This window comes from Neomonachus schauinslandi, chromosome 12 (genome assembly GCF_002201575.2).
Source record: "Neomonachus schauinslandi chromosome 12, ASM220157v2, whole genome shotgun sequence".
In the NCBI taxonomy this organism is placed as follows: Eukaryota; Metazoa; Chordata; class Mammalia; order Carnivora; family Phocidae; genus Neomonachus; species Neomonachus schauinslandi.
In genome coordinates, this window is record NC_058414.1 from 91,541,917 (window position 1) to 91,558,391 (window position 16,475).

The window sequence follows — 16,475 nt, forward strand, 5'->3', positions numbered from 1 at the left end:
GGCGCGCTTTACCACCTGCCGGCTCGGACAGACAGACCCCCCCCCCTTAGAGCCTTAGGATGCCATGCTGCTGAGGCTGTTTCCTCTGCCTGGAAGACCCTCTTCATCTTTTTGGGCCCAGCTCAAATGCTCCTCCCTGACCCTCTGCCCCAGGCAGTATTCAAGGATCCCTCCTCTTGGCCCCACACTCTGCTCCTACCAGGGACAGGGCACTTGTGACAGTGGGGGTGTGGGGGGTGCGGGCTTGGTCTCGCCACATGCGTCCAGGTTCCCTTTGGACTGGGAGCTCCTCGAGGGTAGGGGGTGGTTCATTTCTGTCTCCAGCACAAACCCAACAAGTCATCATGGTTTACTGGGATTATATCCCAGGAGTTTAGCCACCAGAAGTTGGGATTTGAGCTTCGCAGGCAGCAAGCCAAGCAAAGTGGTGCTTTTGAACATCCGAATTCATCCATCCCATATATCAACAATGGTCACCCCCTCTCCCATGCTGCTGGCTGAATCAAAGTGAAATCCAGGATCCACGTGCCGATCGTAAAATCTCCCCCACTAAGTGGACGGTGCCCTTCTTCCCTGAGTGTCAGGCACTGGGGAGGAGTGGAGGGGCCGCTCTTCCTACCTTCAGCCTCCACAAAGGATACGGCGAGTCTGTGTCACGGTTGAAAAACCTAGTTGTCTTTGTCCCTGCGCTTAATAAATATTCAGCTGGCAAACCCTGTGTTTGTGAAATATACCGAATCTGCAAGAAAAGATGAGAAGGAGGTCAGGCCGTTTCCTGTCGTACTTATGGTGTACTCATGGCTCTAGTGCCTTTGACAAAAATGACAATTTTATAGGGAAAGAAAGAAGTAATAGAAGGAAAAGGGGCAAGAAAGAGGAATAAAGAAAGAAAAGCACTGTTACGGGAAGCAAGGTTTGGGAGACAAGGAAATACCCTATAACCCCACCCATGTGTCATGTTATAAAGGAAGTGCTTCTTATGAACGCCTGAGCTGCCTGGACCCACCTGATCGTACTCGGAAGCTCCGGGATAGAGCGGCCAGCCCAGGAACAGCTCCGCAATGACACAGCCCAGGGACCACATATCAATTGCCTCACAAAATGGTAAACCAAGGATGATCTCAGGGGCCCTGAAAAGGAAGAATGGGAGAGAAATCATTAGCGATTTGGAAGTGCAGGCAGCTATTTCTGTATGAACTCTACATAAAATCCTATCTTTCAAACCCGGGGTGCCATGACTGCCTCCCTCTAAAGGACCTGTGGTTCTTGCACTGCATGGCAGTGATCCCTCCATTCTTGGGCTTGGTCCTCCCCCGTAAGCAGGCAGTGTGGTCAGATGGCCGGCTGAGATGAAGGGTAGGTCTACAATAGACCTACAGGGAGCCCCATCCATTGACTTCATTACCATTATACTCTAACCAGATGAGCTAGTAACCACTTTAGAGAGACTCAGGAGTTATCTTTTGTAATTGAAAACCCAGGAAACCAATCTTTAGAGAATGCCTGGTTTTTTACAAAGGAATTCTGAAATACAGGTCCTCTACTTTCAGTAATATAGAAAACAAGCTGCCTCTACCCCAGAATAAGGGGATTCAATCCAAAATCCGTTAATGCCAATGATCCGTCTTCTTAGGAGTCTGAATCACACTTTTGTAAGGAAAGACTATTTTTTTGTTTGTTTGTTTTATCATCAGCTTCTAAAAACTTAGTCTCCTAAAAAGTCCTCTAATATAATTATAGAACCCTGTTCCTGAATCCATAGTCTGGGTACCAGTCAGAACTCCATTATAAACCCATTCCTGACTGTAGGATTATGTCCCTTCACGTGATAGACAAGATTACGTGCTGGAGCTTCCGAAGGAAACCACCTAAATTCAAAGGGAAATTTTCACATGTAGTTAGTAACAAAAACCAAGGACACCACAGAGTGCATTTTCTTTTCTAAGAATGTGTCATGATTAAGTAGGGGTACATTTTGGAGAAAACCTGGTTCAAAGTATGAGATATGAACACAGCTTAAAAAAATGTGGCTCAAGGCGCTCTGCTGATAATGAAATGCATTAGCCCTGCCTCTGTTTTCTCTGCAAATTTCCCACTTGATTAAGCAATGCCAGAAGACGCCACTCTCCTATCCTTTCAGGAGCCTGGAGCGGGAGCAGTGGGAGCCGGGGAGATGACTCCGTCTGGGTTATTTTCACCCAGCTAACACAGGAGGAGGGAGCAAGAGTGTGGTCAGAACACCTCCCCTTGTCTCGGAGCTTCAAGCTGAATGCTCCCCACTTAGAAAGCATCTCCCCACTTTTTTCTTTTAAATTTGCTCTCATTGGCTCATCTTTTGTCTCCAGATCGTAGCATTGAAAAAAACCAAGATGTTTTGTTACACAGTCTTGATTTTTCAGAAGTAAAGAGTTTCCTCATTTCCTCAGAGCTGGGGATTCGCACCTCCGCCAGGTGCTTGCTTCTAGAGCGCCATAGTCCTCAGTCTGGGCTCCAAACACCCTTTTGCCAGAGTCCAAGGCCGGGTGGGTCTTCCCAGGCTTGGTAGGAGGGAGTTACTGCGTGTGTGGGGGGGGGGGTGGGGGGGTGCAAGCTGCCACTGATCCTACTTAATGGGTCTTCCCCATCCCCTCACTGCTGGCAACTTCGGCTGCCAGGGTTCTGCCTGGCGCCTCACCCTCGCACAGGTCTTTGTGTCCTCCAGTCCCGGGTGCTGACGGCTAGGTTGAACGTGGAAGGATGCTCTTGCCCTCTGGCGCTGGTGCACTGGGGAGGTCTGTGCTTGCCTTAGGATACATCCCTGCCAGACTGGCCTGTGTCATGGGGCCTTCAGTCCCACACCTGGCCGAGGTCACTGTGTCCAGGGTTGCCCCCACACACGTGGGCTTCCAGAGTCCCCTGGAAGTCACCTGCCAGTCATCTCAGTCGCAGTGCTAGACGGTGTACATGGATGAAATGACTGCGGGTTGCCTCTAGCAATGCAATCTCTCTTATTCCCTATGTGTCAGAACCTGCCTTCCTTTCTGCCCTCTCTGTTCTAGAGTGTTCTAGAGAGTCTCCTCTCACATGCAGACTCAGGCCTCTCCTTGGGGAACGAGTGCCTGTCCTGGTTCCTGCTCCCCTCTGGCAGGCTGCTGCTGCAGGATCAAGCCTCTCCACACCTCTGTCTCCCTACTCCTGTGACCTGGGCTTTTGCCCCTCGTAGTCTCCACGTCGGGTCTTGGGAACATACTGGGCTAGTCTCATGGGGGCATCTCTGGACTTGGCCATGGGGCCGACCTTCCTAACAGATTAATCACCGGTTCTCACGCCCCGAAGCAGGCCGGAAACCCATTTCCCAGGTTCTGTTCCCTGAGGATGTGCAAGGTGAATCCAAGACACAAGACGGGAGCGAAGGGCACTTCAGTGATGTTCTCTGGCAAGAAACGACCAGATGTGGGTTTCGTCAACTGATGTTACCTGAACAGGGTCTGTGAAGACGGCTCTCAGTCCATTTCCTACTAGAAGAGGAAGGGGCAGCCATTCACGGCACCACGGTGTGCACAGCAGAACATGTTTCTTGCTGTGACCACGATGAACGAATGCTCAAGCATCAGGCTAGATGCTTGCGGGACAAAAGAAAGAGAAGGCCCGGTCCTGTCCCCGACGGGCTAGCCCACGTGACAAGGAAGGCTGAACACTACTGGTGTGCAACACAAACACGCAGACGCGAAAGCAGAGCTAATTCAAGCGTACAAACACGCTCCAGATTCTCCCATTTCAAAAACTAAAATACAACACAAGAACAAAGCAAACCAAACACGAAACCAAACCCTTCCTCTGTCCGTTCACAACCCTGCAGCTGTGGCCCCATTTCTCTGCCCCTGACCCCCCAGATCTCCAGGGTGGTCTCCTGCAGCATCTCCGCTTCACCCCCCATCTTCTTGCCCTCCTCCAGCTGACTTCCATCCTCTGCTTCACTCAAGGGCGCCGTTGTCACGTCAACTGGTCAACTTCTCAGCTCCGTGACCCGAGAGGCGCATGTCTTTCCCACCGGTGACCATCCCGTCCCATGCCCGTCCTGAAACATGCAGTCGGGGTTTTCACGATGCCACACACTCCTGCCTCTCCATTTCTTTTGTGGGCTTGTCTTCCTCTGGCCACCTGCTCTGTGATGGCGAAGCCCCAAGGACCCCTTGTCTTCTCTCTCTGCACCCTTGCTCTAGGTTAACGGTTAGGGACTGAATTGTGTCAACTCCCGAAACAGACATGTTGGAGTCCTAATCCCCGACACCTCAGAAAGTGACACTATTTGGGGATGGGCTTGCTGCAGAGGTGGTTAGTGAGGATTGTGTCACGTTGGAGTAGGGTGAGCCCTGAAGCCAGCAGGACGGCTGTCCTTAGAAGAGGGAAATTGGGACACAGACGTGGAGGGAAGATGGCCACGTGGGGATGGAGGCAGAGGCTGCAGTGAGGTCGCCAGCAGCCAAGGGGTGCCCGGGGCCGCCAGAAGCTGGGAGAGGCCCGGAAGGAGCCTCCCCGACTGGCTTCAGAAGGAGCATGTCCCTGCCGACACCTCGATTTTAGACTTCCAGCCGCCAGGCCCATGAGAGAGTAAATAGCTATTGTTCCAAGTCCTGCGTTCTGTGGGGACTGTCTCTGCCGCCCTAGGAAGCTGACAGCAACTACATCCACTGCCACAGGTCTGGACTCCATTCATTCTTCCAAACGTCCATCTCCACGCTGGACCCTTCTCAGCTCCAGAGGTACATCCTGATGGCCCAGCGCCTCCCTGGGAATGACCCACAGTCACCTCAAACTTAGTCTGGTTACAAGGGAACTCTTCCCCTTGGCCTCCCCTCCCCAATGCGTCCCTCCCTCCATCCCTCCCTCTGTGGGGCTGTCTCCCTGAAGGGACTCACGGCCCCTCCGGCCCACTCTCATGCTGGAAACCCGGGACGCTCTCTGGTTCCCACCTCTAACCTTGGTCCTCCCCACCAATCCATCCCTGTCGCCGCTCGCAAGGATCTCTCAGACCGGCCCCCGATTCTCCATGTCCGCTGCCACCACACTGGCCCTGGCCACCTGGAGCCCCCTCTCGGGTCTTTCCTTCCCCCATGGAGGCCGCTCTCTGCACAGCTTCTGGAGCAGACAGGCCACCTCTCCCTTTGCTCTCAGGCCCACAGAGGCTCCCTGCTGCACTAAAATCCCTCCATGGCCCACAGGACCCTGGCGATCACGACCCTGCCCTGCTCACCACTGTCCTTTCAATTTCAATTTCTAGAGGACCGCAGCTCCTGGACCTAGAGCCTCCGTGCAACATGGTGCTTCTGCCTTGAATGCTCCCTCCACTGGCACTCAGACGGCTGCCTCCTTCTCATCCTTCAAACCTCAGCTTAATTGTCACGGCCACAGATGGGCCTCCCTTGACACCAGTTAGTCTCCATCCCCGGTGCCATAAATGTCACTTTATAGCACCTTCCCCAATAACCTGCTTACCGTCTGTCTCCCCCTGCTCCGTCCACAGGGCAGCACAGTACCTGGCATTTAGTAGCCACTCAATCAATAAGGATTTGTTGATTGAATAAACCTTTATTAAATATAAGAAAGCGCTACAATATGTGATTCACACGGAAAGTTCTAAGGCAGCACAAACAAAGAGGACAGCAGAAGGGGTAAATCTTCGCGAGGGAATGGAAGCTGGGCATGAGGGGCAGGCCCTCGCCCGAGGAAGAGCAGGCCTCCGTGTGGGCAGGAACCCCGGGAGTGGGGGCCTGGGGGACACTGGCCTGCAGGCGGCTCACCAACCGATTCCAGCAAAAAGGCCAGAGAGAGTGGCGGGGGTTTGCAGGGGGCTCCAGGGTCCTGAGGGGTCTGAAAAGGCCTCACAGTTTAGGTCTCCAGAGCCTGTCTCTTCTTAACTCTCTTGAAGCCAGCGCCGCCCTCGGCTCCCAGGGAGACCAGCTCCCTTGTGCCTCTTCAATCCAGGCCTCTAGCCTTTGCTTTGTCTTTTCCAGTCCACCCCCAAACTCTCCCTCATTCCTTTTCCAGCACACACGATACCCTGATCACATCTCTGCAACAGCCTGGCCCCTCCCGCCTCCTTCCTCCTCAAACACGCTGCCCACCTTCTCCGTGCTGGCCACACCAGGGGATGAATACACGACCACCCATAACCAGCTTGGTCCAATAAACGTGAACTGGGCACCAACTGTTCTGAACACAGTTTGCACACCGGCTCCCCGTTAAGCCTTCTGAGGGGGCAGGGTCTGTTGCTCACGTGCTCCATAAATACCTGCTCGACACCGAGGCCCTGAGCCCTCGGCTAAGGAAGGTGCTCTTCTACCTGGCTCTCAGTAATCTCCGGGGGACTGAAGACCATTCTGTTGCAATCCTGCACCTGCCCTGTTCCCTGTGCTGCTGGTCTATACGGCTCTGAGCCCCTGGAAGTTCAAAGTGAAGCCTAAAATCGGTTTCTTTTTGTTCAGTGCACCTGAGGCACGTCTGATGGTTGCTGAGGCCCATTTACTCCTGACTGAAGTGAAAACCATTCTCACCAATGGTGAGTCTGAGCGAGAAGTTGGCTCAAGCTCCACTCATTCACTCACTCACTCACTCGAATGTCCAAACCGCCATTTCCTAAGTGTCTGCTATGTGTCATGCACGGTGCTGAGGATTGAAAAATAAATAAACGAGACCCTATGGCCCCTCCAGGAGCTCCCTGCCTGGCTGCAGGTGAGAGCATGCCAACAGCTAACATACAACGTGCCGAGTACATGCCCAGTGCACAAAGGGGGAAAGACTATGGGGGTGGAGAGGCAGAGCAGGGAGGGCTTCCTGGGAGAAGTCTGAGCTGAGTCTCGGTAAGTGCACCGGCGGGGGTGGCCTCCGGGGCACAGGGCAGGTGAGTGCATGCCCCACCCTCGCCCCATCCCCGTGTCATGGCTGTCGGCAGCACTAGCACAGTGCCTGGGCATGGAAGGTGCTCCCTACGCATTTGTAGAAGGAATCGTTCTGTTTCAACCCCACACTCTCAGCGGGCACCAGTTTCCCCTGAAGCTAGCACCATCTCTTTGGCAACATGCCCTATGACAAGAGGCACATTATTTGGCCTTTCTGTTTCAAAGTTTACATACGTAAAAACAAAAAGAAAACATTCTGGTTTCTTCCACGGGGGCTGTTTCTGTTCTCAGTTCAGTTCCACAGCAGGTAGGGCTGCTGGCTTGGGAAACGGGCCCTCCCCATTGGGCTCCAAATCACCCAGGTTCTGTTAATGACTCATCCTTCATTTGCCACCCCACGGAATCATCTTACACAGTCTCCTCATTGCTATTTTGGGACATCAAAAATACTTTAAACACACATGAAGTGCCAGACAAAATTTGCACCTAAGAGAGAGATTGTTCCTTTCCAACATTCCCGCAGCAAGACACAGAAAATTCTATTTTTCTATAGAAAGAGAATAAACAACTGTCATTTTCGACACATCAATTATTGAAGCTTTGATATTTCGCTCCACTAGCCTTCCTAACAGCACCTGGAGCGGATAGGGTATTCCCAGATCACGGCCAGACCATGTGACCCTGCAAGGGAGTGACCCCCAACAGAGGTGTGGAGACCACACAAGCTGAGTGGGAATGACACACGCTCGTAGGCGGAATCCGGGGCTGGCAGGTTCTAGCTGTGTGCCTCGACTTCCTGATGCTGGTATGAGGCTGAAATTAAACAAAGCATCATAGGATGCACCTAGCAGAGGGCCTGGCAGAGAGCAGGCAATCAAAACATATTAAATCATTTATTGTAACACATCTGTGTCATAGCAGTCGAATAAAGAGCATCCCTTTTCCTCATTTTTAAAACCCACTTTCTTCCTTATAAGTGGAAACACTAGGAAGACTGCTTAAATATATTAAAGCATACATATTAAACATTTTTGTCTCATTTATTTCTATAAAAGGTACAAACATGAATATAACCAACAGCCAAATACCTACCACCTAACTTCAGAAAGAAAAGTGCCTAGCCATAAGCCCCACGCTTCCCCTTGGCATGGGGAAACCCTGTCCTAAGCCTGCATCCCCTTTCATGGTACCATCTCTTGCTCACCTGGCCTCTCCCGGCTGAGTGGGCGACCAGAGTTGATGTCTCAACCATTCTCACGGTGCACTTGTAAAACAAGTGCAAGGTTCATGGCCACTCCCAACTTGGGCAATAAATCTGCAACACTAATCAGAGAGCCCAGGAAGAACTGTACATTTCTGGAAAAATGTTACTCAATTTCTCTGAGTTTTTATTTCACCATCTATAAAATGTGATTATTAATCTCTCTTTTTTTCTCTTGTGTCTCTACAGCAGCATATGAAGATGAAGATAAATGATGGTCGGTAGAATTATAGAGCAGTTTGAACTCCTTGGAAGCAAGACACTCTATTAGTCCATGGTATTTTATAATCACTGATATTATAAGGTGTACTTGAATTGAACTGCAGTGAAAAAGCCCGGTCCCACAAATATATGTAGATTGAAAGTAACCTCAGTATGGCTGGGGCAGAAGCAATCAAAATGCAAAATTGTATTTCAGATGGGTTGTTCAATCTTATGTTTCCACTGCAAATATAAGGGGACTCGGAAATGCTGACATGAGCTCTGAGCCACTATTTGTGCTGGTGACCCGGGGTGGGAGGCAAGGGGTTACATCAAAGAACACAGGACCCGAGAAACAGCAGAAATCGGAAGACTGGAAGGAGGCTATTTTAGAGAAATTGAACCGCAAAGCTCGAAGGATCTGCACAGTAGACAGCCTGCAGGGTGAGTGCAGGGGAGCATGTCTCAGGGCAGCCAGATGGAGAGAGAATCCATCCTTTGGTCACCAGCGGGATGCTAGGAAAATGGGGAGCAGCGTGCCCGGAATATGGCTTCATACCATGTCTGGGGGACCCAGGAAGGTCAAGTGGAGATCTAACTAGTGATCGAGGCCTGGTGAATCCAAGGCCAACCTGGGATTTGATTTTGAGAAAGACACAGCTTCCTCGGTAAACAGGACATGTGAGAGAAATAGCTTCGTTTTTGACTGGGGTGCTGGGGAGCTGAGAAGGACAAGGGGACCAAGGGATGGAGCTTCAGGGAGGAGCCACAGGGTGAGGTTGACCAGGAGTCCACTTGTTGCATGAGCTTGCACTCAGCCAAGGTGATGAGGACTCTGTCCTTGTGATGGCCCAACCAAACACTGTGGACTGTAAGATTTCTAGACACACTCCACAGAAGTAGTTTTGCCCTGTAATACGCTGAGGATGGCACTGTGGTGGAGGGCTGCCGCAGGGAGCAAGGCTCTGACTCTAAAAGGAGAGCTAGGAAAGATGCCCCACTCATGCCTGTGGGTGGTTCCAGCTCAATGATACGCATGCAGGAAAATCACTGCACGGATGTTCTAGAAGTTCTACCTCGGGCGACACTGCTGATGTCCATAACACTGTGTGCTGATGAGGATCATTTCAAGACCCTCACCAGTGATTCTGTTCTAACTGAATGTCTCCAGCTATCATCAAGAGAAATGCTCAAGACATCAGAACGATTCATCATGTCCATATGGAAGGTTGATTATAATAACCACGGTTTGGTTGTTGGCATCATTTGTTGTTAGATGTTGTCATCATTCTCATGCCACGCTTGGACGGTCTCCCAAAGGAAGCTGGCTTCTTTGATTCAACTGACCATTTCCAGTGTAATGTCAGAATCAGAGTGACAATTTTTTTTATCTGTATGGGCAATGAACATCTTGGCTCGGAATGAGACTTTCCTGATGTACACTAGATACATATATGGTTGACCCTTGAAAAACATGGGGCTGGGGCCCCAACTCCCACTCCACCAAGCAGTTGAAAATCCACGTACAACTTGACTGCCCCCAAACTTAAACTGCTAATAGCCTATTGTTGACTGAAGCCTTATTGATAACATAACTAGTCGATTAACACATGTTTTAGGTTATATGTATTATATACTGTATTCTTACAATAAAGTAAGCTAGAGAAAAGAAAATGTTATTGAGAAAATTATAAGGGAGAGAAAATATACTTACAGTACTGTATTTATAAAAAGCAAAACCAAACTTGTGTGTAAGCAGGCCATGTTGTTCAAGGGTCAGCTGGATGGTCCCCACCCCCACTCCACCCCCATGCTGATCTTTGTGTCCCAGCACTGCCTCACCTCTGCAAACAAAGTACAGCACCCAAGTCTAACTCTCCTACTTACATACCAGAAGAAAAGGCTGGATCTGGAACTTAACCCCCAAAGCTTCTAATGATATTGGTATAACTTCGAAACCAGTTCTCAGATGTCTGGAGTATATTCTGATGGTAGCCTCAAAATTCCTTCTGCATCTCAGTGAGAAATGTCCCTAGGAAGAAATCAGCTTGGCCCCCACAATGGCTCATTTCAAAGATGCTTACACCGCCCTGTAATTCCTTACCCTGTTGACATACACTGTGTCTACGTTGCAAGTTGCTCCCAGGTTGGTCTCTAGTGCCTTCGACCATGAAGCCAAGGGTTGCTGGACAAGGCCTGGTCTTGCCTCCCACCCCCCACAGGACTAGAAGATCATCAGGTTTTATGCTCTCACTCGGTGCCAAAGTATGTGCTCAAGACATGTCTGTGCCACCACCTGTCAGCCAGGGAAAGAGAATCACAGGTTTCTGCACGTATCTACACAGACCAATTCTTTTCACTCCTATGCCGCTCAAGGTTTTCGAGTCTTTTTTATCTTTATTAAATTATTTTTTATTGTATAAGATAAGACACACACAAAGAAGCGCACAAAGCAAAAACATATAGCTCAACGACTTATCAAAAAGCAACGACCAGGGTCCCTACCAGCCTGGTGAAGACACAGAGCATGGTTGGTCATTGTCGCAAAGCCCCTGCACATTCCCTCCCATGCGCCATCCCCTTTCCACCTGTGGTGGCCCTGTGTGGCCTGTGCATCAGTGGGCAGCGTGGACCCCAGGCCTCACGATGCAGGCTCCCCAAACAGGCGGACTAGAGGGAGGGCTCAGCACAAAGCCCCGGAGCTGGGAAGATGACAGAGCTGGCTGAGAGAGAAAGGAGACAAAGCCTCAGACGGTCTTTTTAGCTCCTTTTGTGGATTGTTTTTCTTCTGCTTTGTTGCTAGTCTGTTGACTAAACCTGAGGGTTGAACTGTGCATTTAGAGCTTCCCCAGGGAGCCTGCCCATACTCAAGTCCCGCTGCCACCTCTCAGCTTCCGGAAGCTGCTCCTCTTTTCTCTGCACTGGGAGGGAATTTGGAATTCCTGGGGAATCAATTATAAATGCAGCACCTTCACTTGATTCAGAGAGGTGATATGTTACCCACCAGTGGAGTGAAAACGAGATGTCAGGCCAGGGGGTAAAAGGCTGGCCTCTTTCACACGAATCAATCAACTCAAGGCTCACCCTTTACCCCAGATAAAAACATATGAAGAAGGTAATATCACTTACTTATGTGCAACTTTAGTGATTTAAATGTCAGTAAACATTTGGTTAATATTTAGTTTCAGTCAGTTCATAGTGAGTCCCTCCAAGACGTTTGCTAGATGAACGAATGAACCCACACAGGGCTGAAGAATCATGATGTTTTCCTGCTAGGGGTCCCTGGGCCTGCACGGGAGAGGCCCAGGGGTTCACAACACTTAGTGAGTGAACTGTAACAAAGACAAGGCTCATCCTTAGCCTATTTCCTTTCCTTCCAGCACCATCGGATCATGCGGCACGTGGGGCTAAATCACGAGGCATTCTCTACAGTTAATGGCCGAGGATAAGAAAAAGGGACTGAAGATGGAAACCTGCTCCTTCTTTGAAAGGGTGATGCATTCAGTGTCACTGACTGGAGACACACCAATCGAGACAGCAGAGGCCGGAGACCTGAGATATGAAAGAGAATCCCCTGAAGAAAGATGCCAAACACAAACCGGAGGGTCAGTTTCCACGGTGGCAAGAGGGATACTCCCACACCCTCAGAAGAGGCCTCCTTCCCTGTGTGGCACTTTGGGGAAAGAATTACCGAGGAAGAGGGGGCTGACGCCTGCTGACACACTACCTGAGCCAGTTTGCAAGGAGCCGTCCTGGCCAATGGAGCAGGTTCTGACCCAGAAAGTACAGCATGAGTCCCGTCCCCAAGCAGGCAGGCACGAGCGGGGCCAGAGAGCCCGGTGGAGGAGGCAGGCCTTGCTCCCAGGGGGAGTGCACACCGTGCTCGCCTTGCCAGGAGACCAAACCCACAGATGAGGGCAGAGGGCGCAGCTTTCACCCACGTGGTGGCCTTAACCACAGCCTGTTAGGACGAGACACGGTCGGGACAAGGCAACTGGTTGGTTGTTCCAGCAGGAGTTTTGCCAAACAAAATGGGCATAAAGTTTAGGTCTCCGGCCAAGGGCAGCTTATTTAGGGAAACCCTTCCAACACTCAGCTTTTCCTAAAGGAGCTGAAACAAAGCAAAACAAACCAAGCCCAAGTTTGCTTTCTTGTGTTTGTTTGGGTCACGGAGGAAAAAACCAAGCTGGCTCTTTCCAGCTCACACTAGGGGGTGCTGAAGTGCAGCGGACATGGGCTCTAAAAGGCCTCTGAACCTTCAACCCGTGGGACGGCGGGGTGGGCATCCCTCTGGGGAGGGCCGCTGGGCCTCATGGTCAGCAATGCACAGCCAAGTGTGGGGTGGAGCACAGATGTTTCTGTCAGGGGAAGGGGAGGTAGCATCCCCCCAGATGAAGATAGCACTGCCCTATCTTCCCATTGACTGCTTTTCTCACCCTAACCGTGGGGCCTCTTTGTAATCCCAGAGCCGGGCGTCTCCTGCATGCCTGCGGAATGGAGCACCCTCCAGCAAAGGAGAGCAGGACGTTCCTTTTGCTCTCGAGCACCAAACACTAGTCTAAGCCAAATGAGCTAACCAGCGCATGGAATCGGGGAGATACCACACATCGGTGGAGCTCAAGGCACAAAGTGAAAAGAGAGGTGAAGGGAGGGAGGGACGGAGGCAGAACCCTCCAGACTCACTGGAGTGGTCAGGGTGGGGCCCCCGGACACCCCCGGTGCTCCCAGTTTGCCTCTTCGGAAAGCACCTCTTCTGGCTGCCATCCGGGCTCTCAACTGGAATCCTGCCTCTTCCAGAAGCCTTCCCTGCCCGAGGCACCCTCCTGTTCCATGTTCCCACAGCATACCCACGGGCCGTTCGGCTCTTCCACTCATGCCTGCACTGATACTCATGATTGTTTAAAACCAGCTTCTCAATGAGACTGGAAGCATCTCGAAGTGGCAGATTGCATTCTTTATGTCTGTGCACCTCACAGCCCCCAGCAGAGTCCTGGGTCCTCACAGACATTGGCTATCACGCTTTACACTCAGGAGCTAGAAGAGGCTATGGCTACATTCTTTTTCCCCTACTGCCAAGCACTAGGCAAGAACAAAGTAAATGCTCAATACACGATGTTTGTTGAACTGGACTGATGATCTGAGGGAGAAATAAAGACGGGTTGCTTACTATTTGCGTGTTCGTTTTAGGGTAAGAGAAGAGGTAGGGAGCAGGCAGCTCTTGTGAGTTCTTCTCTGATAATGGGGCTTTCCATGGCGAAACCTGAACAGAAACCGATAAAGCTCTATTTTTAATGGGAGAAGCTTGGCATAGGAAGTTTGTATCTTTAAAGTATATGTAAGTGGAGGAGAGGTGGGCGAAAAAGGAGAAACTCAGTACTTGGGGATGAAGAAAGAAATCACCAGAGAAAACGTGAAGAAAGGAGGCAGCAAGGGACATTTTTAAAATATTCAACTAAAAAAAACCCACGAGCAATTGAGTGGATGTTTGAAAGAATGGCAATGATGACTGGTGTGAAGAGCTCAGTTTCTTTTTTGCCGAAGAAGAAAAGTTCCGAACTATCACTTACAGTCACTGCGTGCTCGCTTGTCATGCTCGCCGCTGGGGAGCGTCCGCTCTGTAAGTAGGACTAGGCGTGTATGCACTGAGGCCTGCCCTGGATTCCCCCATGAGATCAGAAGTTCCTAGAGGAGAAAGAACCTATATTTGCTTCTTTATGCAGGTGGTGCCTCTGCACACAGCAGGTGTTCAATCAACATTAACCAACTGAACGGAGCTAACCGAATTCTGTCCCCAGTTTGAAAGGCTCTGACACAGAACTCTCTAGTTCCTTTTCATTTGGCCTCAAAAGACTTGGTTTGTCAGGAAACAAAACAACCCCAAATACCCCAAACATTCAACTCAAGATTCAACTGCAAGGCTAAGTGAAACGCTTCTGCTGCCTCTTTAACGATGCTTATTTGTGTGAGAAACGGAGACCTTCCTTCTTTCTCTCTTCTGGGGCTCCTCGACTTCACAGAGGCTGATGGACTTCAGCTGATCCTAGAGCCCAAAGTTATGGGACATCACTGGGGAGGCACAGTTCAGAGCAGGAAATCGACAGCGGTAGAGGGGAGGCAGGAGGGCACAACGCTGGGCATTTCAGGCTGCAGAGAGGAAGGGAAGGACACACAGGACACATTCCCCAGCCTTGGTATTCCTCTCCTCCTGGGATCGCATCGATAGCCTCAACGTGAATGAGCATGATTCCTGCCTGCACGTTAACATCTGGTTGAAAGGACTATTCTGCAAGTGGGAGCTTGCGGTCCCTCCCTGGCTCCGTCATCTTCCTACCAACAGCCATGTCCCACACATTTCTTGCCGGGCCACCTGCACCATTACCAAGGACCACTCTCCGCAGTGCCCTGCTTGGCCGGGGTGGGGTGGGGGGCAGAGGGAGAGAAAGGATGCTGCAGGGCGATTTTCTTTTCCTGTACATACTCTGTTCAATATGGACAAATATTTGTGTAGCCTCTGTGTTTACCATTAATACTGGGACAAAGTAATTAGCAGCTAGATTCTTCTTTGGGAAGCAGCGAAGCATGGGGGGCGGGGGAAGCAAAACCCCAAACGGAAGAACAGAAACGCTAAACGCTGGCATCTGAAGGTATTATTCAAAAACAATATGGGAAAAGGCAGAACTGTATTTCCTCTGTTCTTCTAAGGGGAAGTTCAGAAAAAGGTCAGAAAGAGAACAATGCCGGCCATCTATCACAGCGGTCTCTAACCTAGAAAGGTTACTTACAACACTGCAGCCTCATTTCTCAATTCTGTAATTACCACCCCCCTTCCACAGATTGCACACCACCTCGGACTTATGAATTATACATTTCATTTCCATTTACCAACGCCCCAACTCGGGGACCACCGCCAAGGCGCAGTGGGTGGGGCCTGGGGGGGCGGTGGTGCCAGACCCCTCCCCAGGTGCACACGAGAATGTTGCACAGCTCCACAGCCCCAGTGCACACTCCTGGACTCTGCTTGTGTTGACCTTCAATTCCCAGCCTAAGGTTTTGTTTATTGAACAAATAAGCACTAGCTATCAGTGGGGATTTTCCTAGGGGAAATCACATCAGGGCACCTTCCCTTAATATTTTCATTCAGGTGAAATCTGGTTAAAATGAATATTAAGGATGGTTCTTGAAGAAGGCAAAGGTAACGTGCAGCCTGAGGGTGTCGTGTGTGTGTGTGTGTGTGTGTGTGTGTGTGTGTGTAAGCCCCGGCAGCGCCCACTTAGGCCTGCTGAGTTGGGGTGGGAGGCTGGAAAGGAGGTACCAGAAATAGATCCCCCGACAGGAACTGGAGTAACCCCTCTCCCCGTCTGTAGCCTCTGATTAACTGGCGCCCCCTCCTACTAATTCAGAGGGCCCCGGGGAATCTCTGGGGGCTATTTGTCTTCACAAGTGCTATTAATATATCAAAGGGGTTCTACTCTTTATTCAGGATGCTACTTCTTGGGGACTTTCCTTTCAAATCCTTAAAAAACATTAGGTTCAGTAGAGAAGTGTCATCTCAGGCAACTGAGAGAATATCAGAACAAGGAGTACCCCGTGAAGCAGACAGAGGTAAGCAATAATTGAAAGGGTTTCCTTGAAAAGCAGCTGGTACACCTGAATCTATCACTCTAAGAGGTGATACAGGTAGGGTTTTTAAATTATTTAAAAAAAAAAAGATTGGACACATTTAGGGAAGACAGGTTCTAAGATGGGCTGTAAAAATAGGATATTTAGGGGCACCTGGGCGGCTCAGTTGGTTAAATATCTGCCTTCGGCTCAGGTCATGATCTCAGGGTCCTGGGATCAAGCCCCACATCAGGCTCCCTGCTCAGCAGGAAGTCTGCTTCTCCCTCTGCCCTCTCCCCCCAGGCCCACGCTCTCTCATGTGCATGTGTGCACTCTCTCTCTCTCTCTCTCAAATAGAATCTTAAAAAAAATAGGATATTTAATTTCTGAAGCTGATCTCAAGAACACAATAGTAAATGGGATGACTGTTACGTAACTGTTATTCCCTTAACGTTTTTTTGAAAAACGACTCTCAGTGTTGGATCATTTGTTTAAAAGGGATTTATTGAGGGTCTATGACAGCTAGCCTCCAAGAT

The 16,475-nt window shown here is 50.3% G+C and overlaps 1 protein-coding gene across 1 annotated transcript in view; it reads right to left on the minus strand.

Annotated features, from left to right (window-relative positions):
- HIPK2 (homeodomain interacting protein kinase 2) overlaps nt 1-16,475 on the minus strand; it is a 169,311-nt gene that overhangs the window by 47,609 nt on the left and 105,227 nt on the right. The window contains exons 3-4 of the mRNA XM_044920289.1: nt 1,007-1,130; nt 620-739 (exon numbers count right to left, since the gene is read on the minus strand). Of these exons, the coding sequence (XP_044776224.1) occupies nt 620-739; nt 1,007-1,130 (244 nt within the window). The remainder of the gene's footprint in view (nt 1-619; nt 740-1,006; nt 1,131-16,475) is intronic.